We start from the raw sequence: 26,862 nt of genomic DNA, 5'->3' as shown, positions 1-26,862 counted from the left end.
GTCCTCAGCGTGACCCATCATCACTTCTCCCATCAAGCCTCCCACAGTGCCCTGACCATAGCAGGCACTCAGTAAGATGAACCCACGGCCAGTGGCTGCCCAGACGTACCTCTACTCCCAGGCCTTTCCTTTTCTTCCCCTTTAAGCTAGCCTGGTCCCCTGGAGCTCACCTGTTTCTTCACCATCCTGAAATGCTTTCTGCTTAGCACCCCTATCATTTCTTCCATGAGGTCCCTGGATAGGCCCAGGGGAGAGAAGCACATTTCCCACCTTGATCACACTCTGGATCAGGCCTTGCTTGGAGTCTGTGTTTGTCACCTGGCCAGGGTAAGGTCAGCGTTCTGCTTGGAGAGTGGTACCCCGAGTCGGGTCCTCATTCTCTAAGGCTCTTGTGGGTGAGCAGGGAGGCAAAATGACAGACTCGGGGTTTGTAAGAGTGAAAGGTATCTATTGAAAGGAAAACAGTAACAGAGAGGCAGAGGCAACCTGTGGAGGAGCCCAGTCCACGTGTTCTCCTATGAAAGAAAAATCTCAGCCTGAAATTTCAAGTCCAGTTGAATAAGATCCCCGAGGCCCCTGGTCCTGATGCCTGCTGCTTCATTCATCTTCTTTTTCACCTTCTTCCACGTTTTCACCATTTTCTGCCTTTGTCGCTTCTGCTGTTTCTCCCAGTTCTGTTTTCCCTATTTCTTCTGACTCTCTTCTGTTGTCTTCTGAAACTTGACTCTCCAGTCCTTCCGATTCCCTTCTGCTTAATTCTGCCGAGGGTTTCTGGTCCAGCTCTGAAGGCCTCCTGTAAATTTCTCTTGATTCCATTCTGCCCACTTCTAATGGTTTCCCGTCCTCCTCTCCTTCGCTTTCTGTGCCCAGGTCTCTGGAGACTCTCTTGGCAACATCTCCTGAGTCTTGCCCTGTGGCTCCCAGCCTTGTTCTGAAGGAGCTGGCTTCCCCTACTTCTCTCTGCCTGTTTTCTTCTTGTCCACTCGCTGCGACCCTCAGAGTTTCCTGAGACAACTCATCTTCTGTCTCTTTCTCACTGTCAGCTGGCTCTCGCTCCCAGTGCTTCATCACCTTCTCAGGCTCGTCTCTCCCTCTTCTCGTGCTTTCCTTCTCCTTCCCTGCTGCCGCCGCCCTCAAGGTTTCCAATTCAGCGGCCTCTTCTGAAAAATAAGAGAAAGGAGGGAAGAAAAGTAAAAGTTTGTCCATCTCTGGGCCTGGGGGCATCTCAGCCCCTGGGGGCCTGTGCTTCTGAGAGACAGCGGGTCACTGTTTCCTAAACACCAGCCCTGTTCCAGGCATCCAGCAGGCTGCAGAGGTGATGTCACGCAGTTGTCATGGAATTCATGGCACGGTGTCAGTGATTGGAGTTCGTTGTCAAAGGACCTGAGACTGATGACGGAGAAATCACAGCCAGTGGTCGCGCTGCCAGTAAATAAATGGCAGGGCCAGAATTTGAACCCAGAACGGTCTGCTCTCAGAGCACACTCCCTTTCCCTACGAGAAATAACACAGGTGCTGGGAAACGACAGGGGTTCTTTTCTCCAGCATCCTCATTCTGCATTATTCTTTGTCCCTGGGAAGCACATTCATCATTTACTGGGAGGTTCCCTATCAAAATATGAGCAGACTGTTAGCAGGAAGTTCAGCTGGAGAGCTATTTTTATGATCAAAAGGACCCTTGCTCCATGTTTTTATGAGCTACAGAGAAAAGTCACAGTGCCCTCCTGAGTCTCCCCCATACTCTCTTCCTGGAAGCCCCTGGTCTCTAAGATGCCTGCCGGGGCCCGAGGTTCCTAGCAGGGAAGAGGCCGCTGCGTGGCCGTGAAGACCTGGGCAATGCTGCCGCCTGCCGGTCTGGGGGCGAAGTGCCCGGCAGCTGCCGTGGGCCGCAGGGCCACCCTGGCACGTGGCCTGCCAAGGGGATGGGAGGCCTCTAGGAGCTTCTCTTGCCCCAGTGGCTCCCGAGAGCAGCTCTAAGGGCCTGTGGGAGCAGAGGCAGATGCCCTCCCTGAGGAGACCCAGCCACCACATGGCGGGCGCTGCATAATAAAGGGCTGTCATCTGGCTGCTGGGGCACCCAGAAACCTCACACCCGATCTCCCCCTGTGCCTGGGTGCCCGGAGGGGTCACCGCCGCGCTGCCAGGGTGATAGACCACAGCGGGGCAGGCAGAAGCTGAGTAGAACTGTCATTCTGTGCCCCCCCCCCCGCCCCCATGTCTTCGCTCCTGCTGCTTCCCGCACACACGCAGGAGCCCCTCTGCTGACAGCTCAAATCTCCTGGCTTTGTCCCTGGGCTGTGGGCTCTTCTGGGGCAGGGGCCGAACCTCTGTCTCTCCCAAATCCCACACTTTCCCAGTGCATGACAAGTGCTTAACTAATACCTGGAGATGGAGAAATACAGGAGTGGGCTCTCAGGGCAGTGGGCACGGGCTGGACCTCCTTCTCCTGCCCCAGGGAACCCAACCCCGGGACTGGAAGAGCTGCTGGAGAGCGCAGACGGGGACCCTGGCGCTACCTCCTGGCACTCACCTCTCTCTCTTTTTTCTCTCAGCGTCTCCCTGTAGTCTGTTTTCTTCAGCTCTTCGATGATGCCCTTGTTGGCATCATCCAAGGCCTGTGGGTGGAGAGGAGCTGGTGACCTCTCTTAGCCCCTGTTGGCACCCACACCTTCCCTTTCATCACCCGAGCCCCAACTCCAGAAGGCAGGACTCTGCACCAGCCTTGCCGCCCTCCATTTTCCCTGGGCTTCTGCACAGACTCCTGCCCGGGGTTAATTTAGACTTACGGACCCGGAATTAGCCACACTAAGTGGGAGGTGATACATGACTGCAGGTAACTCGGACTAACTCAGCTCCCTTGGGCTTCGGTATGTATTTCAGAGTTGTCTCTTGTCTGCTCATTTTGACCTCTTTACCAGAAGCTTCTTTTGGCTCCAGCCAATATAGAGACAGTGAAGCCCCTAAGCACTCAGCAAGGCAGCAAGCCATGGAGGGGACTTGGAAGCACAATGCCGGGTGGGACTGGGGTGCTGGCCTGTCTTGAGAGGGGCTCCTGGGGTGTCTACAGGTTCCCTGGTGGCCTGGGGCTCAGCCTGTGCGTATGTAGTTCCAGGCAGAGCCGCAGTAAGCACTCAGGAACCATCCACAGAGAGCAAGGGGCCTGGACGTGCTTATGGAGTGTTGATCTTCCTGCCCGGAGCTGCCGGTCCGGGAGGGTGAGGTGGCGGGGACCTGGTCTCACGAGGGGTCACCAAGGCCGTGGGGCCTTCTCTCTTTGCCTCTCATTTTCAAAACCCTGCCCAGGCTTCAAGGCGACTCCAGACCCCCCTTGATGGGAATACCCAGCCCTGTCTCGTCCAGTGGGGCGCTCTCACCCTGGGTCCCCTCATCCCTGTCGCCCTGGTCAGGAACAAGGGGTTTTTGTTTTAACCTTCCCGCTGACAGCAAGCTTCCTACGGGCCAGGACCACAGCTGTCCCCTTTGGACTGGGCAGCTCAGAGTCAGCCCGTGGCCAGCAACTATTTACTGGGTTGAACTGTGGAGCTGTCCCTCTCTGGCTGCAGAGCGACCCTGCAGAAGGGCATTAAGGGTGGGAGATGGTGCGTGCGAGTGGAGGGGCAGCAACAGGGCTTCAGGGAAGGAGCGCTCTTCCTCTGGAGGGCAAGGTGCACGTTTGGGGAGCTAACCCCTCTAGAGAGGAAGAAGACAGCAGTGTGGCAGGCCTAAGCCACCCTGGGACGGGTGACGGGAGAGCACAGACTGCCAACAGTGGAATCTCTCAGGGGCGACTTCCCCACCATGACAGGAAAGGGGTGGCCTCACCAGGGTCCTCACAAACCATGAGCTCACACCCTAAAAATCTGAGTAGATCAGGTCGCTCCTCAGCTATTCCCAGCCCTTCAAGTCCCAGCTGGTCCACCGACTGTCTGGGGTCCTTTGGCCCTACTCCTTCTGCCATTGTGAGCCAGCCCTCGCATCCAGGCCCAGGGGCTCTTTTCTGCCTCCCACAGACCCCTCAGTGCCCACGGCCTCCAGTTCCTTCAGTGCTCTTGCCCCTTCTCAGCCTGGCCGAACCCTTCTGTGGTCCTTCGAAGCCCCCAGCAGGAGGCCCACCTCCAACCAGAGCATCCTTGGCTGCCACTTCCCAGGGTCCCTGCTCCCTTTCCCGAGTACCTGCTGAACCTTCAGTCTGGTCCCCGAGGCCATGCCCCTTGTGCTGCCCCCTCGTTATTATGTCTGGCTTCTCTTAACCACAGGGGCCAGCTCCCCAAGGACAAGGGCCCTGCTTAATTCATGCCAGTAGATGCTTACTGGGGTCCTTACTGGGGTAGGAAGCTCTGGAATTTCAACGTGGGGCAGCCTGGGGGGGAAGTGGGAGGTGGGGAGGCCAGGGGACTCCTGCAAACTGCCTGGGCATCTTTGAGGTCAGGGCACTGACCCTACTGAGGGGGGACATCTGCCTGGAGCGGCTCCGGGGGCGGTGGCAAGTCTGAAGCACCTGCAGGCCTCCTCTGGCTTCACCTCTGGTCTCTGCCTCCTGACCCTTATGGTCTACGCCCGCACTATCCAACAGAAATTTCTGCCACCATGACAATCCTCTCGATCTTACACTCTCTGGAACCCACAAGCCACATGCGGCTATTGAGCACTTGAAATGTGGCTGTGTGACTGAGAAACTGAATTTTAAATTTGATTTACTTTTAATTCATTTGAGTCTAACTGGCGGCATGTGGCGGGCTGCCTGGCTGAGCAGTGTGGCGCCTCTCTAGGCGTGTGAGTGAGGCAGTCACACCGTATTTCTTGTTGTCTCCTGGAGGAGGCAGCATTTTCCAAAAGGCAAGCCCTAAAATCAGTTGAAGTTTCAACCAGCATTAAACAAAAGAAAAGGAAATGGAAACTTTAGCAAAAGGAAAAAGGAGAATGTAATAGGAAATAGCATACATAGTAAAGGTAAATATGCTTTGTTAAACTTTCGTTCCTATTGTTTATTTCAAATAAAAATAGGTGTATCGGATTGCTGTATAAACTGAGAGCATCAGCGCGCGTTTGAAAGCCACTACCCCGCCTAGAATGCGGCCTGCATTGGGTGGGTAATAAATCCCCGGGCTCTGGCTGGCTGAGAGGCTGAGGACCCACCCACGCCCTCCCCGCAGCCGGGGCCCAGGGGGTGGGCAGCTCACGCTCATGATGGCCTGCTGCGCCTCGTTGTTGTGCACCAGCTTCGCTCTCTCCAGGGCCTTCTCAAAGTTGCTCACGGCCGATTCGAAGTCTCTCAGCTTGACTGGAGAGCAGAAAGGGGGCATAGCACAGGTAGGTCGTGACACTGCGTGTTGGACAACGTGGCTGCCCGGCCCCTCCCAGGGTCAGTTAGAAGCCCCAGGCCTCAGGCAGCGTCACTGAGCTGCCCATCACCACGCTTTCCATCGCATTCCTGGGCCAGCTCACCACTAAGGACCAGCACCTAGGAACCTGAGTCTTGGATAGCAGGCCATTCAGAGAGGTCAGAGAGGAAAGAAGGGTCTGGGGTAGGGCCTGTGCACACATCCTGTGTCTCCAGGGCAGGGGGACAATTCCATCTTGCCCCAACGTACGATTGTTCCAGAAGTGGAAATCCATATATATACATTTTTTTTTTTTTTTTAAGTAGGCCCCACATGTGTGGAGCCCAGTATCAGGGCTTCAACTCACAACCCTGAGCTCAAGCCTGAGCTAAGAAAAAGAGTCGGATTCTTAACCGACTGAGCCACCCAGGCGCCCCTGGAAACCCATATTTTAAAATTGTTCATTCAAATTGCCCTAACATGTTGTGAAGACCAACAGAGATATCAAAGGGTTGGCTGTGACTCACGGGCCAGCAGCTGGAGTCCAGCCCCCACACGGGAACAGTCTGAACCCCAAGAGGAAGCGGCTGCTGTCTGAGCTCACTCACCCAGCTGGTTAGTGCTGCACCTGGGATCTCACTGTTGCCTGACTGACTGACCGCCCAAGGTTTCTGAGCCAGGAGGGCCCAGAGCCCAAGCTCTGCCTGCGAGGCTGTGCGGTCTCTAGAACCCAGTGGCTCCAGGCGGCTGCATTTGATTTTTCCATCCCAGAGTGGGGAAACTGAGAGCAGCCATGACTGGCTGGCTCTCCAGGGGCCCTCGGGGCCAAGTAAGTCCTCAAGAGTTGACTGAGGAGGGGCGCCTGGATGGTGCAGTCGGTTAAGCGTCTGACTCTTGGTTTCAGCTCAGCTCCTGACCTCAGGGGCGTGACATCGAGCCCTGTGTCTGGCTCCGCACTCAGCATGGAATCTGCTAAGTTTCTCCCCGCCCCCTCTAAAATAAATAAATAAATGTCTCTCTTTTTTAAAGATTGATTGATTGATTGATTTTATAGCGAGTGTGCACGCACAGCAGGAAGGGGCAGAGGGAGAGGGAGAGAGAAACTTTAGCAGATTTCATGCTGAGTGCAGAGCTGGACATGGGGCTCCGCCTCACGCCCTTGAGATCAGGACCTGAGCTGAAACCAAGAGTCGGACGCTTAACTGACTGCACCACCCAGGCGCCCCAATAAATAAATCTTTAAAAAAAAAAGGAGTAGACTGAGGACATCGACCCTTGAGGGGTACATCGCATTTTCCCTTCAGCTTATACTATGCCCTCCTGAGAACAGGAAAGAGTTCTAGGAAAAGCTCCAGTACTCACGCCTTCCCCCAGTTTAAAGCTTCCAGTAGTTGTCTCTACCTGTGCTTTTAAGGAAGAATCTCTGATTTGTAATGAAGCCCATGAGGCCCTGCGGATCTGGCCCCTCATCACCTTCCCCCATCCAGACTTCCTGGGCCCCCAGGGGCCCAGCTGACACTGGTCTCCCTCAGCTTCTTAAATCCGCTAAATTCCTCCCCACCTTCTACATGCTGTTCCTTTGGCTGGAAAGTCCTGTCCTCAGCTTTCAGAATAGTTGGTGCCCTCTCATCCTTAAGGTTTCTGCTTCAAAGTGACTTCCTCAGACATGAAAGCAGGACATGGCTATCAATGGTTATCCCTGCTGTATACCCCGCTCGGTGCCTCGAAGGTGCCCAGAAAGTACTTGTGTGAAGAATAATGAATGATGATGCCCTTGGGGCACTGGGTGGCTCAGTCCGTTGAGCGTCTGCCTTCAGCTCAGGTCATGATCCCAGGGCCCTGGGATTGAGTCCCATGTCGGGCTCCTTCCTCCAGTGGAGAGCCTGCTTCTCCCTCTCCCTCTGCTACTCTCCCTGCTTGTACTCTCTCTCTCTCTCTGTGTCAAATAAATAAATAAAATATTTTAAAAAAATGATGATGCCCTTGACCACAGCCCCTGCCACATCGCCTCCCTCACTGGGGGTCCACTGCACCCCCAGGGGGCAGGGGACAAGGCTTAGTCCCAGCCTCATTGCTTACTAACCTGTGACCTCCAGCCATTTCCTTTCTAACTTTGTATTATGAAATATTTCAAATATATACAAATGTAGATGGAGTACAGTGAGCCCCTATGACTCACCCCTATCACCCAGCTTCAACAATTATCAAAATACCACCAACCCTCTTTCATCTATTCTTGCTCACCCATGCCCCTTGCTGGGTTATTTTTTACAACTTTATTGAGGTGTAATTTAGATATTATAAAATGCACCATTTGTGGGTATACAGTTCAATGACTTTCAGTAACTTTATGGAATTGTACAATGATCTCCACAACACAGTTTTAGAACATCTCCATCAAGCACCTGGGTGGCTCAATTGGTTAAGCATCTGCCTCCGGCTCAGGTCATCATCCCAGGCTCCTGAGATTGAACCCCACATTGGACTCCCTGCTCTGCAGGGAGCCTGCTTCTCCCTCACCCGCTCTCCCCGCTTATGCTCTCTCTCTGTCAAATAAATAAATAAAATCTTAAAAAAAAAAAAAAAAAGAACATCTCCATCACTCTGAAAACGTCTCTCGTGGGACCTGGGGCAGTCAGCTGAACCATGCAGTGCCTCAGTTTCCCCATCTGTGAAAGGAGGACAATGCATTCGTTAGTGGCTCACATGGTGATTAAGTGCAAGAATGCACACTCAAAGGGTACCAAGGCCAGAGGAAGTGGCGCTGTTTTGATGATGACATGATGCTGGGCTGATCTGCAGCTGAGCTCCTCAGTGGGAGCTTCGGGGGTGCCCCACGCTCTCACTGAGCTTAGCTTAAAGAAGGCACTTACCACACGCAGGTCAAAATGGAGGGCTTTGTCCTCCACTCTCAGAGTCCACATTCATCTGGCCAGGGACACACTGGGATGCCAAAGGTCCCCAGCCCCGGCCTGGCAGCTCGGGTGGTCCTCTCTCCGTGCCCATACCTTGTGCCTGAGCCACCAGAACGCTGGCATTCAGCTGCCACTCGATGTCCCCTTCTTCCTCAGCACACTGCTGGGACTTCTCACCGTAATGCTGGGCCTGCCAGGCCTGGTCCAGCTCCAAGTAGCAGCGGCCGATCTCGTGGAACAACCAGGTCTTCTCCAGGGTGGTTTTTGCCAGAGGGATCTTCTCCTCCCACCTGGGAATGTGAAGAACCAAGGTCAGTTCTTTCCACTCAAACCCTATACTCAGCCATAGGAGGCCGAGCAGAACTCATTCTCCAACTACCAGTTCTGTCGGACTCAGGGGTGTAACCAGTAAGCGTGAAGACATTTTAAAACGGTCAAAGCTATTTTGGTACATTTACAGATAGAACTGATACGACAATTGAAAATCATGTTTGTAAACTTGCATTTCAAATAACATAAAAATAACATTGAAGAGTATCATTAAGTATATAGAAGACAAAATCCACACAGAAAAGATTAGAATAATAAAAAAAAAAAACCGAGATATCAATAAAGGAAGATTAGGATTAGACCTAGTCATCATCTTCGGGAGAAAAGACAATTTTCCTGCTACTGTTCTGCATTTCCCAAATTAATATTTTAACAATAAGCACAAATTTACTACAAAACATTCTTTTTTAAAGACTTTTTTTTATTTATTTGAGAGAGAGAGAGAGAGAGAAAGCATGAGCACAGGGATGGGCAGAGGGAGAAGCAGACTCCCCACTGAGTAGGGAACCCGATGGGAGGCTTGATCCCAGAACGCTGGGACCATGACCTGAGCCACCCAGGTGCCCCTACAAAACATTTTCTTATAAAAAGATACAAACAGGTGGGTGAACTCTCAAACTCGTATGTCTTTTGGCACATAGACACCAGGGGTCATTCAGGAAACCAAGAGATGTGGAGCAGAAGGGTCCCAGCAAATGAGTCTAATTGGATCCAGACTCCTGGGATGGAGTCCTGTGTTGTTGCGCTCCCTGCTCAGCGGGAAGTCTGCTTCTCCCTCTCCCTCTACTCCTCCCTCCACTTGTGCTCAAGCTCCTCTCTCTCAAATAAATAAATAAAATCTTAAAACAAAAAAAACAACAACAAAAAACCCCCAGGTTCCTGGGCTCCAACCCAGACCTGTAGAATCAGAATTTCAGGGCAGAGACCCCAGTAATTCATGTACCTGTGCTCCAGGAGATTCCTGTCACTGGGAACTTGTGAGCAGATGCTGGTTCTAGTCAATCCACTTAACAGATGAGCCTCAGAGTTGACAAAGTGGCTAGCCCGTGGTCACTTGGCAGAGCCAAGACCTGAGCCAAACTCAGGTCTTCTGATGCCTCTTTGCCTGTCATCCGGGCCCCAGGCTGGGAGTCTGGTGTGAGGGTGGGAAGTCCTGGCCCTAGGGTGGGGAAGGGGCAGTCTGGGGTTACTCACGTGTCAATGGCTTGCTGGAATTTCCCAACTCTGGCAAAAACCCTGCCAATGTTGTCAAGGGCTCTTGACTTAGCATCAGGAAGGTCACTGTGGGGAAGAAGCAGGATTTGTTGTTCACTAGAAATTGGCCATCCTAGGGGCACCTGGGTGGCTCAGTTGGTTAAGCGTGCAAGTCTTGATCTCAGCTCAGGTCTTTTTGTGTTTTTTTTTTTTTTTTTTTTAAGATTTATTTATTGGGGTGCCTGGGTGGCTCAGTTGGTTAAGCAGAAGCCTGACCTTCTGCTCAGGTCATGATCCCAGGTTCCTAGGATCAAGCCCCGCATCGAGCTTCCTGCTCAGAGGGGAGTCTGCTTCTCCCTCTCCCTCTGCCCCTCCCTGCGCCCCTGCTTGTGCTCTCTCTTTCTCTCTCAAATAAATAAATTTATTTATTTATTTATTTACTTGGGGCGGGGAGGGACAGAGGCAGAGAACCTTTCAAGCAGACTCCCCGCTGAGCGAGGAGCCAGACACGGGGCTCAATCCCGTAACACATGAGATCATGACCTGAGCCAAAACCAAGAGTCAGACGCTTAACCAACTGAGCCACCCAGGCGTCCCTCAGCTCAGGTCTTGATCTCAGGGTCATGAGTTCAAACCCCATGTTGGGCTCCATGTCAGGTGTGGAGCCTACTTTAAAAAACAAAGAAAGAGAGAAAGGAAGAAAGGAAAAGAAATTGGCCATTCTCAGCACTGTGGTAATTGAAGAGAAGCAGACAGAGGCCCATTGTCAGGCCAGGAACACAGCATCATGGCTCAGGGACTGGGCGTCCAGTCCGGTTGGAGGGATGATGCCCAGGAGGCATGGCTGTGGTACGTAGGTCCTCTCATGCCCTGTGGCATGAATGAACGCCATGGGAACCTTTCCAGAGAGCAATCACTCAAGAGTTTACACACATGTCCCTTTGATGCAGCAATTCCCCTTCTAGGAATTTATCTGGAGAAGATAATGTGACAAGAATAATAATCATTAGAAACAACCTACACCGGGGCCCCGGCACTGACAATTTTTGTGTATAAAAAAAGTCCCTGACACATGAAGTTAAAAAGTCAGATTCCAGGAGTGTATACTATGACTGTTGCCCCGTTTGTGCTAAAAATAAATATGCAGCCCCGAGGCACGATGCTGTGTTCCTGGCCTGACAATGGAGGAAGGGGCCACACAGGAGGCGCGCAGTGCACCGAGTACGAGTCTAGAAGGTGGAAAAGGCTGGAAACAGATTCTCCCCGGAGCCTGTGGAGGGAAGACGGCCTTGCCGACACCTTGGTTCTGGCCCAGTGAGAATGCCTTCAGACGTCTAACCTTCAGAACTACAAGAGAATGAATGTGGGGCCTCTGGGTGGCGCAGGCAGTTAAGCGTCTGACTCTTCGTTTCGGCTCAGGTCATGATCTCAGGGTTGTGAGACTGAGCCCCGCATCAAGCTCCGCGCTCAGTGCGGAGTCTGCCTGGGATTCTCTGTCTCTCTCTTCTCCCTCTTCCTACCCCCTCTTGCTCGCTCTCTCTCTCTCTCAAATGAATAAATAAACTCTTTTTAAAAAAATGAACTTGTTTTGTTTTAACTCACCAAAAAAGAAGTGAAGGAATAAAAAGGGGGCATTTCTTTATAGAATTTATTTTCAAGCAATCTCTACCCCCAATGTGGGGCTCGAACTCACAACCCTAAGATCAAGAGTTGCGTGCTCCACTGACTGAGCCAGGCAGGCACCCCCCAAAATGGGCACTTTTAGAAGTAGAGAGGATGTAGGTCTAGCTATTAACAATGATTATCCAAGGGAAACAAGAGCATGAGGGAAACTACCCATTTATCCATATTGTTTAAATTGTTTACAGTATTTCTGTAACAACAGAAAAGAGATTAAGGTATTTTCTTTTTTTCTTTTAAAGATTTTATTTATTTATTTGAGAGAGAGAGAGAGAGAGGAGAGAGCACGAGCAGGGGGGGTGGCAGAGGGAGAGGGAGAAGCAGACTCCCTGCTGAGCAGGGAGCCTGATGCGGGGCTCAATCCCAGGACCCTGAGATCATGACCTGAGCCAAAGACAGATGCTTAACCAACTGAGCCACCCACGCGCCCATGAGATTAAGATATTTTCATAAAGAAAACGACAATTTGCTCACTTATGTCGGTCCTTTACCATTACCACCACATGAACACTGATCTGTTAAAAAATTCTTCCCCAAAAAATAAAAGAAGAAAACTGTCCCCCAATGCTCCACCCCCCCCCCAGCATCTCCTCCCACTCTCTCCCTCCTCCTCATCCCTCAAGACCCTGCCATCCAGAGGGCTACTATGTCCCATGAAACTTTGCTCCTTGGACTCATTCTCCCCCCACCGTGGCTGAACCTGCCTTTCAAACATGCACATCTCATCAAGCCAGTCCTCTTCCCACAGAAACACGCACGCAAATGTTGCTGTGCTTGATGGTAAAAGGGGAACAGCCTGAGTGTCCCACAGGGATGTAGCTAAAGAAATTACTATGCACGCTGAAATTCTTTTTCTCTGGAGTCATTTAAAGAGTGAGACCCTTTCCAAGACATATGCTTCTTAAAAATCATAAAAGTAAATTGCTTTTAAGAATCCTAGGTATGAATGGAATATTATGCAGCCATCAAAAGGAATGAGATCTTGCCATTTGCAACGACGTGGATGGAACTGGAGGGTATTATGCTGAGCGAAATAAGTCAAACAGAGAAAGACATGTATCATATGACCTCACTGATATGAGGAATTCTTAATCTCAGGAAACAAACTGAGGGTTGCTGGAGTGGGGGGTGGGGTGGGAGGGATGGGGTGACTGGGTGATAGACACTGGGGAGAGTATGTGCTCTGGTAAGCGCTGTGAATTGTGCAAGACTGTTGAATCTCAGATCTGTACCTCTGAAACAAATAATGCAATATATGTTAAGAAAAAAAAAAGAAGAAGATAGCGGGAGAGGAAGAATGAAGGGGGGGAAATCGGAGGGGTAGAGGAACCATGAGAGACGATGGACTCTGAAAAACAAACTGAGGGTTCTACAGGGGAGGGGGGTGGGAGGATGGGTTAGCCTGGTGATGGGTATTGAGGAGGGCACGTTCTGCATGGAGCACTGGGTGTTATGCACAAACAATGAATCATGGAACACTACATCTAAAACTAATGATGTAATGTATGGGGATTAACATAACAATAAAAAAATTAAAAAAAAAGAATCCTAGGTATGTGCATATGTATATAAATATGTAGGTAAATACATTGAAAAGGGGCCAGAAGGACACATGTCAACATGGCCCCAGGTAAATGAGCGGAGTGTGGTGCTGGGAGGTGGGGGTCGGGGGAGACTTCCAAGTTCTGCTCTCGGTGTCCCAGAGTTCCAGACCAAGTACAACACTAACACTAGTACTTGTGTAAAACCAGACTCCTCCTCTGTCCTCAGTCCTCCCCAGCATGGGACCCAGACTGCCACTCCCCACAGGTCTTGCCGCTTGCCCTGCATCTCCCATCCCTGCCACTTCTCTCTGCCTAGGGTGCCCTTCTCCCTCCCCCTCGTCCACTTGGCTGACCTGTCATTTCTGAAACCCCCTCAGCTCCCAGCAGTGCTCCCCCCTGCCTCTCTCCTTGGACCTACGGCCATACTGTGCACCCACTGCTCTGACAGCATGTCTGATGGACCTCCCCTTCTAGAGTGGGCGCTCTCTTATAGTGTGATGAATGAATGAATAAGTTGTAATATGTTAATTTATTCATAATACTATGTAATAAGAAGTAACAATAGCAATGAGAAAGCATGCAATCAAATCATCTAGAGTATCTGGAGGAAAAAATGAGGGCAGGGGCCACTGGAGACGCCGCTGAGACAAGCTGGGGTTTGATCTGTGCCTTGAGGGCTAGCAGGCTTTGGAGGTGGGAGGCTGATGGGGGGCATGGCTGATTAGGATGAGGGAGTACCTGAACAAACAAGACCTGAGGCCCGTTTGTGGGTGGTAAAAAGGGACATTGTCTAAGGAACACCTCTGTTTATTTAGCCACTTGGCATGCATTTATCATATGCCCACTACGCGGAAGGTGCTGGGAAGAGAAAGTGATATAAGATAGTCCCTTCCTGGGCGCCTGGGTGGCTCAGTTGGTTAAGCGACTGCCTTCGGCTCAGGTCATGATCCTGGAGTCCCTGGATCGAGTCCCGCATCAGGCTCCCTGCTCGGCGGGGAGTCTGCTTCTCCCTCTGACCCTCCCCCCTCTCATGTGCTCTCTCTCATTCTCTCTCTCTCAAATAAATAAATAAAATCTTTAAAAAAAAAAAAAAAAAGATAGTCCCTTCCAAAATCCGAAGTCTAACAGGGGAGCCAGGATCCACATAGAGTGTAGAGAGGGAGCACCAAGGGGCGGGGATTTCTAAATCACCCGGGGGACACTTGGAACTTTCCTGAAGAGAGACATATTTACAATTGTGAAGGACGGGAAGGGGGGAGTTGATGAAGAAAGAGAAGGGAGTCCTGTTTAGGGCCTGCAGGAGCAGAGCCACAAGGTGTTGGCGGGGGCACAGGATGCCCAACGGCCTGGACAGAATTGGGTCCACTGGGGCCAGGTCAGGAAGGGCAGCCTGAGCTGAACAGAACTGGGAGCTGGAACTTTATCCCAGTCCTACCACTGGACTTTTCTGCACAGGAGGGCCAGCTGGGCGGCAGGAAACCCAGGTCAGAGGAATTAGGCAGAAGTGAGAAGGGTCTGGACTGAGCCGTGGGAGGGAAACAGAAAAGCACCATGGAGACAGGAAGGAGGAGGCCCAGACAACATGTAGGCTGGCTGGGCGTGAGCAGGGGGGGAGGGGTCTGGGAAGCTGCCCAGGCTCCTTCTTGGGGACTGAGTGGCCAATAATAGTGCCATCCTCACAGATAGGGAACCCTGGAGCAAGAGGTTTGGGAGGAAGATAAGGGATTCCACTTAGGACATGTTAAATTTGGGGTTCCTGTGGGACATCCAAATGGAAATGCCTTGGAATCAGTTGGATATGCAGGCCTGGGGCTCATGAGGGAGGTCTGCTGAGAAGTTAAGATTATAAGTGAGTCTTTAGGGCACGGGAGATGGTTGGATCCATGGTACTGTGCATACATATCTTATTTAATCCTCATAATCTCTATGAATCAGTATTAATATACCTTCATTAGAGATGAGCAAACTGAGAAGACAGGCAACTTAATAAAATCCACACAGCTTCTGAGTATCAAAGCCAGGAATCAAAGTCAGCTTTGTCTCCAAAGCTTTTGCTTGTTTTCTAGTTCCAGAACGGCCAATACGAGATACTTCTGCTCAGCATGGCAAAGGCCAGTGAGAAATGAACTGGGAATGAATAGCACGTGGGGCTCAGGTGAGTGAGGAGAGGGCAGGAGCAGGGCAGTGGGGTGGGGGTTAAGAAACACGGTTTGAGGGCGCCTGGGTGGCTCAGTCTGTTAAGCGTCTGACTCTTGATTTCAGCTTAGGTCATGATCTTGGGGTCGTGAGACTGAGCCCCACATCAGGCTCTGCACTCAGTGTGGAGTCTGCTTGAGATTCTTTCCCCCTCCCTTTCCTTTCCCTTCTCCTCCCCCAAACTCATGCTTTCTCTCTCTCTCTTAAATAAATAAAATCTTATTTTTTTAAAAGATCATTTATTTTTTTATTTGAGAGAGAGACAGCAAAAGAGGTAATGCAAGCAGGGGGAGGGTCAGAGCGAGAAGCAGGCTTCCCGCTGAGCAGGGAGCCCGATGCGGGGCTCGATCCCAGGACCCTGGGATCATGACCTGAGCCAAAGGCAGACACTTAATGACTGAGCCACCCAGGCATCCCATAAAAAAAAAAAAAATCTTAAAAAAGAAAAAGAAATACAGTTTGACCCAAATGGAGGAGTGACATGGGAGGGCTGTGTGGAAGTGCATTCAGAGGAGGCCTTGAAGGTGAAGGTGCCAGGTGAAGGCATGTGATTTTAACCTGCAGGCAACGAGGGGCCAAGGCCTGTGTGTCAGCCGGGAAAGAACTGCTGGATAAAACGCAGGTCTCAGGAGGTGGTGCGTGGGAACAGCTGGAGGCAGGGAGAGCCAAGACCTGACCTGTGAGTGGAAATAGGATGATGGGAGGTAAGGAGAGGTTCGGATTGTGGGGCAAGTGGAAAGTGAGCAGGAGAAAGTCGTGGAGGACTCCAAAGGTTAGAAGCAGGAGGCCCAGAAAGTGATGGTACCTTTCAGAGGGACCTTCGAGTCTGGGGAAGAGCGGATAGTCGGTATTCATATTATTATGGATAACCCGGCACTGTCCTGAGATCTTTGCCTGGACTTCGGCCTGTCCTCTCCCTTCTGCCCTCTCAGGAAGGGGCTACTGTTATGCACACCGGACGGAAGAGACCTGGCTGGGAGAGGTGAAGTGCCTTGCCCAAAGTCCAGCAGCTGCGGGGTACAATTCCGAAGGCCAGGTCAGTCCGACTCCGGAGCCCATGTTCTCGGTCAGCAGCATAGTATCCGAGGCCGGGCTTGATCTGACCGCTGCCATTTGGTCTGGCTTCCCCTTGGCCACTCTTCCCCTGGCAATACTCTGTGCTCTCTGGCTTTGAGCTTCCTCCTGCCTGCTTAAGGGCCCTCCCACAGACTGTGTTCCCCAATGCCCAGTGAAATCCTCCTGGAGTATACTTCTCATAGCGCTGTGTCCTGTACATGTCCTTCGTGACACTTCCCACAATTACCATTCTTAGCTATGTCACTTTTTGTTTTACATCTGCAGGGAGAGGACCCTTGTATCTGCTCTCCGAGGCTAGCAGCCGCTGGTGGGTCTGGGGTTGACCTGTGCTTGTTGAGATGATTTAAGTATAGACCTATCCCCTCAGAATCCAACGTCTGGGAGCTTTTTGGCGTTTTGGGCCACTGCCTTCCTCTTTGGGGCAAAAAAGCTGACAGTCTAGGTCTGCCTCTTAGCCTCGGTCCTGGGAGCTCACCCACCAGCAGCCCCGGAAAAAGGCTGGTGTGCAGCCCCCGCCCCGCTCATCCATAGGCCCACAGGCCCCAGCCGCTCAGCCTTCCCTGGGCACTCACTATTCCTTGGCGATCTCCAAGTCCTTTCTGTGGCTCTGCAGGGCTGCGACCATCTGCCCCAGCTCAATCTGGGCATTCCCTATGCAGCTGTACAAGTTTCCAACCAGCTCGTCCTTGTTGGGCACCTCCTCTTTGTTCCATTCCAGCACTTTCTTCAGCACTTTCTCAGCTTTCTGAAGGCTGCCATCAGCACTGCCACTGCTCAGCACTAGGAAGGGAAACGGGGGACAGGGAGGTGGGAGCAGTCTCCTCAGGCTGATGGGAGAACCCGCCTCCCCCCAGATATGATCCACAGGCCCGAAACCTCGGGCCCCTCTGGTGCTCTCCCACCACCTGGCCAAGGCCTCGCCCTTCGGAGAACACCACCCACACATGTCGATGTCCTCGAGGCTCTTGAGGATATAATGGGCTGTCTGTGAGGGACGGCGCTTGCGGTCCCGTAGCCATTTCTCTTGCATCAGCTTCCGGTCCCGCTCCCTGGCATAGATGGGCTTCTGCTGCCTCCAGAAGTTACTGCGGGTGTCCAGGTAGTTGATGCCTGTCATGATGAGGTCCTCCACGGTCAGGCCATGCTTAATGGTGCCTTTGATCAGGTCTGGGAAGAATGGTGTGAGGAGAAACCGACTAGAACCGGCGTCTAAGGGAGCCACCTCCTCTTGGCTGGGGATTCCTGCTGTGGGGTCCCCTGTGGGGAGCTCTGCTTTGAGCTGGGAAAAGCAAGAGCACATAGGTAGCAGGGTGGCTCTATGTGGACCCAGGTGAGGCCGGAGCCCCTCTTTCAGGTGCTGCCATGGTGTAGAAGTTCATGCACAGGCCTTTTATGGCAAGGATACAAGGAACTAGCCGAGGGGGCCGCTGGCAGATAGCTGCCTGAAAGGACCGCAACCCTCGGGCCCCCTGATTTCAGGTTGTGTCCGCTGAGAAGACTGAGTGTGAATGCACAGCCTGGCCCCAGTTGCCAGTGCCAAGGGATTCCTCAGGTGCCAAGTGGGCCAGGGCCAGCAGGGAGCTGGAAGAGTGTGCCCAAGCTCTGCCCGCCTGCCTGACCACAGGTTAGAGCTGGTAGCAAAACTGCAAGGCCTTGTGGGGTAATTTTCAGGCTACCCCTTCCTCCACAGAAGCTCCTCTGGAGGGAAGTGTTCAGGCCCCAGACAGAGAAGTGCCAGCAGGGAAGATGCTCCTGAGACACAGACCTGCAGGGAGTCCTGCAGATAACCTCAGGAAGGCAGTTCTGGAGAAAAGGCATTTGATTCAAGGATGAATCCTGCTTAGGCTTATCAGCTAATGGCAATACTCCCACCCTCCCATTTCATTTCAAGGCTCTGCCCTACTTCTTGCCACTGCCAGCACAGTATAGTAGGTAGAGCGTTAGCCTGGAGGTTAGTAGGCCGGCCTCTGGGGTCGACTTCACCACGAACTTGCTTGTCATCTTGGACAAGTTGCTGCCCATTCAAAGTCTCTCTTTCCTTATCTATAAAAGGAGGGATTAGACCAGGTGAGATTTCAGAACATTCTAGTACTAGTATCATAGGATTCCCCTTCTAGCATGTCCCAGCTGGATTCCTTTGCCCTTTCTACAAATTGAAGGCTCAGGGGATGCCCCTCCAGGGACCTAGGTGATAAAGGAACCTCAATCTCTAGGGTTCCCTCCCAGGGGTGCCATAGGGCTAAGGGCACTGGTTCTGAAATTGGACATCCTAGATTCAAACCCAAGAGCCATGTCACTGTTTACTGAAGTGTAACCTTTGGTGAGTTACTTAATCTTTCTGCACTTGAGTTTTCTCATCTGTAAATGAGAATACTAGGAAATCCTGTCCATAGGCTAATGTTACATGACAGGCTCTGTCTCCAGCTCATGTATTAAGCACCTGTTCCAGATTTCCTTTGCCCCAAGTTCCCTGTTGCAAACAAAGTATCTGAAACCTTCATCCAATAGGAGCTTCTCCAGATACTCCTTATCCACGTAGAGCTCGCCCAGGAGCTGGCGGACAATCTTCTCACTCTTGAGTGAGCCCTTCCGCTTGGACTCCCTCTTGGGGTGATGTAAGAGTTGTCTCACAGGATGAGGCTTCTGCTGGGCTTTCATACTCTGGGAAGATGGAGCAATACCCAATAGAGCTTCAACAAGGAGCACAGAGTACCCAGACATGGTCCCAGAGTCTGTGATCCCAGACATCTCCTCCAAGACCTTTCTGTGGGTCTAGAACCATGGAGTGTGTCTGGTCTGGGAACAGCTAGATTCCCAAGACCCCTCTGGAGCTGGGGCAGAATCCCACGGCTGCCCATGATGGGCAGGAGCTTACTGTCCCCAGGTTAGAGGGCCACCGAGACCTCAGGCATATGTGGGCACTTCCTTGGGAGGGATGTGATATCAGAACCAAGGCCCTTACCTCAGCTTGCTTGCTTAAGAAGGAGAGGTCCCCTTTGTTCTCTAGCTTAATTGAAGAAGGACCTGCAAGGAAAGAGCCTGGGGCTCAGGTGTGCCAGGCCCTCAAGCATGACCTATCACATATTTTTATGGAGAAATCTCTGCCTTTGGCAGAGGGTGGTAGAGGTTGTGGCAAAGCTGTCTCTGAGCCAGTCCAGCAGGTTGATGGTACAGGATATTTGGAATAACACTCTCCTATAGGTAGGCAGCCCCTGATATCCCAAGGCCATGGCAGCCAGATTTCCAAAGGCAGTCCCTGAGCACTAGGAGAGCTCTCCATCACTCTGCCACCCACAGTGGCAAACTCTTGCTCTCCTCCCTTATCCCCCTGCCACTAAGCCAATGGGTAAGGCCAGTCCTTGGTGCATTCATAGTAAGAGAGGAAGCCAGGAACTAGGGAAGGCTAGGCTCAGGACCTCATTCTATCCTATTAAACCAGGCCAAAGACAGGCCTAATGTGAATAGCTTTTGCATCTGGCTTAGAGGAGAACCAGAAGTTGCAGAGCTGAGCACAGTGGATCAGGGGCTGGTCCTCTGGGTAGACAGATTAGTTCCTAATCTTCAACAAAATCAGCAGCAACCAAATCCAAGCATGAGACTCCCTGCAGGCCTGGTGGTAGCTGCTCACTCATTGCACCTCCAAGCCCAAAGATTCCAAGAGCCTCCCAGGATAAGGGCATAGGTCTGATGGTCACTCACTTCCCACTGAGTTGTTGATGGCTTCCTGAGCTTTCTGAATTCCAACTTTGAATTCTCGGTCAGGCCGCAGCTTGTAGCCTCGATGATAGAACACCAGGGCAAACTCAAAGTCTCCCATGGTGTACAGGGTCTCAGCCTTTTGTAAAATCCCCTGAAATGAGAGGAAGTCAAATTGAGGTGGCAGACAAGGCCTTACAGGACTTAGGTGTGGTGGAGCAGAGGGTCCCGGGTTGAGGATCAAGGTTGGGACACAGGGGCAGGTAGCTAGGTAAGTGACCTAGGGAGAGAAAAAGGCATCAAACCCTAGGCAGTCTGGCTGCTTCTTCAGCTTCTTCTCATCAGAGGCTGCGACAGGCAATGGCAGTGGTGAAAGCCAGATTGAGTCACCTTGCAGAAAGTCAGGTCACCCTGGAGTGAAGCCTCAGCATCCTTCAGGGACTTCTCCAGCTCTCCCATCTTCAGGAAGCACTTGGATCGAGCAACCAGGCAGTTCTTATCTCCATTCTGAAGGTGAAGAGCCTAAGAAAGGAACCACCCAGGTTGACAGGCACCAGGCAGCACAAGGTAGAAGCCTGACCAGAAAGAGCATCCCAAACCGTCCTGCCAGCATTTCAAGGGGACTCCTCAGGCCAGCAAACAGGTCTCTGGATCTTTTCAAACCAAAAGCAGCACAACATCGATCTTTGCTCAGTCCACTAATAGGCTGCATGTAGCTCATCTCGAACAAGGTCAAATCACTAGCTATTGTGAAAGCCATTGGTGGAAATGTGTGAATATACCACTCTGTGGATATAATATACTGAATTTCCCCCAAATGTCTGGGATTCCTCCAGTCTTCTCAGGCAATAGAAGCTTAAGATTTTTAGTGCATACCAAATTCAACCACAAACCTCAAACGGCTGTATAACAAACACTCAAAATACATTTCAGAGGCTAAGCATTCTGAAGGCTAATGAAATAGGTTTTAGGACATCTGCAACTTGAGTCATCCATTCCCCTAGCTCTCTCTTTTTACATAGCTTACTGAGAACAAATGAACAAATCACTATTTCAGGAGATCAAGATGAAAATGCTAGCAAAACTGAAACTGTGATTTGGGCAATAGAGTGGGAATGGAACATTTCTCCTGCTCCCCGTGTCCTCTCTTCTGTTTGAAATCATCATTGGAGGGGCACCGGGGTGGCTCAGTCAGTTAGGCGTCTGCCTCTTGATTTCAGCTCAGGTTATGATCTCGGGGTTGAGAGATGAAGCCCCAGGTAGAGCTCTGCACTTAGCGGGAGTCTGCTTCCCTCCTTCTGCTTCTCCCTCTCCCTCTGCCCCTCTCCCGCCCACATGCATGTGTGCACTCTCTCTCTCTCCCTCAAAATAAGTAAATAAATAACTCTTTAAAATAGGAAAAGAGGGGTGCCTGGGTGGCTCAGTCTTTAAGTGTCTGCCTTCGGCTGAGGTCATGATCCCAGGGTCCTGGGATCGAGCCCCGCATCGGGCTCCCTGCTCAGAGGAGAGCCTGCTTCTCCCTCTCCCACTCCCCCTGCTTGTGTTCCCTCTCTCACTGTCTCTCTCTCTGTGTCCAATAAATAAAAAAATCTTAAAAAAAAAAAAAAAAGAAGTGGGCTATACGTTGTAAAAGAAATTGTGGTAAGAACATCTAACAGCTGGGGGCACCTGGGTTGGTGTAGTTGGTTGAGCGACCGACTCTTGATTTCAGCTCAGATCGTGATCTCAGGGTCTTGAGATGGAGCCCCAAGTGGGGCTCCACACTCAGGCTGGAATCTGCTTGGGACTGTCTCTCCCTCTGCCCCTCCTCCACCCCCAGCCCCTGTGTGCACTCTCTCTCTCTCTCTTTCTCTAAAATAAATAAATAAATAAATCTTTTTAAAAAAAGAACCTCTACTAGCTTACTTGTGAGGGAGTAAGTATGGTGGTTAGCACCTCAGCACTGGAATCTGAGTGCCTGGGTTTGAAAACCTTCTCTTGCCAGTTCAGTGATCTCCGCCATGTACTCAACTTCTATATCAGTTTCCTCATCTATAAAATGGAGTAATAACAGAACCTCCCTCATAGGGCTGTACTGCACTTAGCAGCAGTGTGCCTAATATCCTAAAACAGCACCCAATCCCCATAGGGTGGGGTTGAGCAATTGGTACTAAGATTATATATAATAATGTTATTTACTGGCCATCTTCTGTGAGCAACTGTGTGCCTGAGATTTCACCACTTGTGCATGCAGCCTCCAAGCCCATTTCCCAGCCAATGAGGGGAAATTAAGGCTGCTCTGTGGGAAGAGGCCAGTCAATCACACGACATTTCAGTAAAAAAAGAAGTCACTGTTAATGTAGAGAACGGTTACTAACAGGCAGAAGGCAAGTGGGAAATGGTAGAAAATGGCGAGGCAGTGACAGAAGTTGACAGCAGTGCGTCAATCAGGAACAAATGAATAATAGAAACAAAAGGGTCCTCCAGGCACCACGGGGACCTCAGTGTTACCAGCAATCAGAAGTGGTGATGGGTGACTGGTAGGTTCAGAGCCCAACTCACGTTGCTGAAGCTATGGGCGGCTTTAGAGAACTCTCCGCACAGATACAGCCGCTCGCCCTCCGCCATGTAAGAGGGAAAGGTGCTTCGCAAGCTCTCAGCTTCTGGGTCCGACATGGTAGCCGGATTCGGTGACGCTGAAGCAGAAAAAGGGAGGAAAAGAAGCCGGAGAACCTCGGTCTGGCTTGTGGAAGCCCCGTCTCTTAGCAACCGGGAAGCGTAGAGTTGCTTCCGGCCCCTCCCCTCGCTCCCTCGGGGCGGGAGTCCGCGGTACATCCGCCCCCAGCGTGCGCATGCGCCGGCCCAGCGGCGCGTGGGCGGGGGCGTGATCGGCGCGTGGCCGGTGCCTGCCGAGAGGCTGCGCTGGGCCGTGTGTGCTGTTGCGCGCTCCGTCGGTTCTCTCCCGAGAGCCGTGCCCCGTGTCCAGAATTTACAGCCAGTAACGTTGGAAGAGGATTGAGGGCAGAATTCCCAATAGGAATAAGGCATACGTGGCAAGGATATGTGCACCGTGTACCGCCACATTCAGGACTTGAGGATTTGCAAGGGATTTCGTGGAAGACAACGGTGGGTTCGACCTTAATTTAACACATTTATGGAGCACCTGCTTGTGGTAGGCTCTGATCGAGGCCTCTCCTGACGGCTTTCCCCATTCCCTCACTCTCTCTGCTAAAAAGGTAGACTAGATTCTGCTAGGTTCCAGCGAACACCCTGCCTTTGCAACATTACTTTTAAAACGTCAACTTCCAACGCTAGTGACATCGTGACCTCCATTAAGGCAGGGACCCTGTCGTAACCTTGTTTCCAGAATGCAACTGTCTGGCACATAGTAGGAGCTAAATAAATCATTGTTAAAGTTTAAATAGTTAAAAGATGGCCCTAACTACACGGATGTACACACCAATGAGTACATGTAAAGCTGGAGAAATCTGAATAGGATCAGTGGATCGTACCAGCGTCTATTTTCTGTTGTGTTGTTGTACTCAAGTTTTTCAAGATGTTACCATTGGGGGAAACTGGGTAAAGGGTACATGGGATCTTTTTATTATTTCTTACAACTGACTATGAATCTACAATTATCTCAAAATAAAAGTCTAATTAAGAAAAGAATGACTTTAATGCCAAGATAAAAAAATATGGTTCCTTGCTTGGAAGAGTTTGGTCTAGTCAGGGAGTGAGATGCATAAACGATAATGACTTCCCAAAGCGATGTTGAGATATTCGAAGTTCTGTGTGCCTGTGAAGGAGGTGAGGATAGATGAGTGAAAAATTCAGTCAGGGCCTGGACTGGATTAGAGACAGCTTCACAAAAGGGGTCACATTTGAGCGGAGGGTGAGTAGGAATGGTGCCCAAGAGACCTAAGTAGGGAAGGAGGTAAGCAAAGGCCAGAGGTGTGTAAGTTCACAAAGTGTGTAAGGAGCAGCAACCTCATGCGCTGGCTTCCATAACTTATATGTTATTAAGATGGGCACATAGGTGAGTTGAACACATTGCTGAAGTGACCAGCAGTTAATTGGAAAATCCTCCTGCAAAGAGGAAATCTATAGGTTTAATTCAATTCCAATCAAAATCCCAGCAGAATTTTTTTTGATAATTGACAAGCTGATTCTAAGATCTATGTGGAAATGCAAAGTACCTAGAAGAGCCAAAACAATTTTGAAGAAGAAATACAAAAGAGAAGTTATGTTGTGCTGTCAAGACTTATTTTAAAGCTATAGTAATGGTATTAGCATAAAGATCGATATGCAGATCAATGCAACAGAATAGAGAGTTCATAAATAGATCCACACATATATGATCAATTAATGTTCAACGAAGTTGCCAAAGAAATTCGGTGCAGAAAAGATAATCTTTTCAACAAATGGTACTGGAACAATTGGATAGCCATATGCCAAAATAAAACAAAAAAACCTTACCTCACACTATATACAAAAATTAACTCAATAGATTTAAATGTAAAACGTCAAAATTAGAAAATTAGGGAAAAAATAGTTGAAAATAACAAGGTACAAAAAGCATGAAAAAGAAAAAATAAATTTGACATCAAGATTAAAAGGTTTTGGGGGCACCTGGGTGGCTCAGTCAGTTAAGTGTCTGACTTCTGCCCGGGTCATCATCCCAGGGTCCTGGGATCCAGCCCGTCATCAGGCTCCCTGCTTGGCAGGGAGCCTGCTTCTCCCTCTCCCTCTGCCTCTCCCCACCCCCATGTTCTCTCTCTCTCTCTCACTCTGCTCTGTCTCTCTCAAATAAATAAATTTAAAAAAACAAAAAATAATATTTGTTTAAAAAAATTAAAAAATTAAAAAAATAAAATTGTAGAAAATACATACTTAATCTATGGTGCCCCAAAGCAAAACAGTGCCTCCTAGGAATATGGAAGTAGGGCAGGGAGGGATAGAATACAAAGAAGTACAAGAGGATTTTAGGGGTCAGGGGTGAAGGATATATGCATTATCTTGATCATGGTAATGTTTTCACCATGTATACCTGTGTTAAAACTCATCAGATTGTACAACAATTAAGTATCAGTAAAGCTGTTTAAAAAAAAAAAAAAGCACAGTTAAGGGGCACCTGCGTAGCTCAGTAGGTTAAGCGTCCGACTTGATTTCAGCTCAGGTCGAGATCTCCAGGTCGTGAGATCAAGCCTTATGTAGGCTCTGCCCTCAGCAGGGAATCTGCTTGAGAGGGAATCTGCTTGAGATTCTCTCTCTCCCTCTGCCTTTCCACCTTCTTGTGTTCTCTCGTGCTCTCTCTCTCAAAACTAAATAAATAAAATCTTTATTTAAAAAAGCACAGTTTGGGGTGCCTGGGTGGCTCAGTCGGTTAAGCATCTGCCTTCAGCTTGGGTCATGATCCCAGGGTCCTGGGATCCAGCCCCATGTCAGGCTCCCTGCTCAGCGGGGAGTCTGCTTCTCCCTCCCCTCTGCTGTTCCCCCTGCTTGTGCTCTCCTATCATATAAATAAATAAATAGACACAGTTAAATAGCAATAATATTGTGTGCTTTTTGACAGATTACAAAGCACTTTGTGATCTTGACAGCATCCTAATGATCGATGGAGCCAGGCACTATTTGCCTGGTTTCATAGATGAAACAATGAGGCTGAGAGAAGTGACAGGGCTTGCCTGAAGCCACATCACTGGGAAGTAGGTGGGCCGGGCTGGGGCCCAGGCCTAGGTTGAATCGGTTAAGGTAAAAAGCACTGGAATTTGTTCCCAACCTGTCCCAGCCACTTACTAGCTGAGATCCTTATGTTACCTCTTTCTTTTTTTTTTTTTTTTTTTTTAAAGATTTTTGATTTATTTATTTGAGAGAGAGAGAATGAGAGAGAGCAAGCACATGAGAGGGGGGAGGGTCAGAGGGAGAAGCAGACTCCCCGCCGAGCAGGGAGTCCGATCTTATGTTACCTCTTTCTGTCTCCTTTTTTTCTTTATATTTCCTTCTATTGTGAAATATAGGTGCAAAAACATATATGAAATATACATATACAGTTTATTAACTAATTACACAATGAACACCCATGCAATCATCTCACAGGTAAGTCAAAAAGCATTGCCAACTGGGTGCTCCCTGTGAGACTCCTCCCCAGTCACAGTCTCATCCCTCCACTATCCCCCTCCCCACGTAACCACCACCTTCCTGGTTACTGTCCTGGTCTGAACCCTCATTGGCTCCCTCCAGGATTACTATAATATCCTTCTAATTCTCTTTGATCTACCCTTGCCTCCTTCCTTCTCAGCACAGCAGTTAGAACATTCCTTTTAAGGGGCACCTGCCTAGCTCAGTGGGTAGAGTATGTGACTCTTAATCTCGGGGTCACGAGTCTAAGCTCCATGTTGGGTGTAGAGCTTACTTAAAAAAAAAAAGGTGTAAAAAAAAATAAAGTTGCCCTATTAAAAAAAAAAAAGAAAATTCCTTTTAAAATACAAGTCAGATCCTGTCATTTCGTGTTCAAAACCCTACTGTGGTCCCCCATTTCACGCAGAATAAAAGCTACTCTCCCCATCACTCCCTGTGCTCTGGCCACCTGGCCTCTTAACTGTTCCTTGAACAGGAAAATAGCAGATATGCTCCTCGTAAGGCCTTCACTCTGGGTGTTCTCTCAGCCTCAAATGGCCTGGAATTGATCTGGAATACTCCCTCCTCGCTACTTAACTGACCCTCTCCCCTCCTTCCTGTATTTGTTCAGATTTCTCCTCCGCAATGAGGCTTCCCCCAGCCACCCTATTTAAATGGCAGCCTCTTTGCCCTTGTTTACTGCTGTTTCCCCTGATAAAATGTGAGGTAGGCAAGGCTGAGCATCTTTGCTTGTTTCATTCACTGTTGCTCCAGTGCCTAGAATAGTACCTGGTACACTGCAGGTGTTCAGTA

At 50.2% G+C, this 26,862-nt stretch overlaps 1 protein-coding gene across 5 annotated transcripts; it reads right to left on the bottom strand.

Moving 5' to 3' along the window:
* Positions 1–427: 427 nt before the first annotated feature.
* On the bottom strand, positions 428–22,704 carry ODAD4 (outer dynein arm docking complex subunit 4). Of its 5 annotated transcripts, XM_036069149.2 has the most exons (12): positions 22,495–22,704; positions 20,344–20,475; positions 19,957–20,107; positions 19,220–19,281; positions 18,753–18,918; positions 17,200–17,424; positions 16,830–17,037; positions 9,761–9,847; positions 8,330–8,526; positions 5,181–5,281; positions 2,531–2,615; positions 428–1,160 (listed from the first exon to the last, which is right to left on the bottom strand). In XM_036069149.2, the coding sequence occupies exons 1-12, from the start codon at positions 22,606–22,608 to the stop codon at positions 598–600; spliced, it is 2,091 nt and encodes a 696-aa protein (XP_035925042.2). In that variant the 5' UTR covers positions 22,609–22,704; the 3' UTR covers positions 428–597. The 5 variants fall into 5 exon arrangements, with proteins under 5 accessions (XP_035925042.2, XP_077921859.1, XP_077921860.1 ...); XM_078065733.1 differs by having other exon boundaries at positions 16,830–17,424; XM_078065734.1 differs by lacking the exon at positions 20,344–20,475 and having other exon boundaries at positions 16,830–17,424.
* Between the last annotated feature and the right edge of the window lie 4,158 nt (positions 22,705–26,862).

The sequence above is a fragment of the Halichoerus grypus genome, chromosome 2, assembly GCF_964656455.1.
Source record: "Halichoerus grypus chromosome 2, mHalGry1.hap1.1, whole genome shotgun sequence".
Classification (NCBI taxonomy): Eukaryota; Metazoa; Chordata; class Mammalia; order Carnivora; family Phocidae; genus Halichoerus; species Halichoerus grypus.
The sequence above is the reverse complement of the archived record's forward strand: the minus strand, read 5'-3'. Positions and strand labels throughout refer to the sequence as shown.

What these genes read in the sequence shown, in the direction of transcription:
- ODAD4 (XM_078065733.1), bottom strand. Translation starts at nt 22,608, where the DNA reads ATGTCGGACCCAGAAGCTGAGAGCTTGCGAAGCACCTTTCCCTCTTAC. An exon ending in GAAGCTCCTATTGGATGAAG is followed by an intron (nt 17,425 to 18,752) that starts GTTTCAGATACT and finishes CATTCTTCCCAG; the next exon opens with ACCTGATCAAAGGCACCATT. An exon ending in TTCCAGCAAGCCATTGACAC is followed by an intron (nt 8,527 to 9,760) that starts GTGAGTAACCCC and finishes TCACATTCCCAG; the next exon opens with GTGGGAGGAGAAGATCCCTC.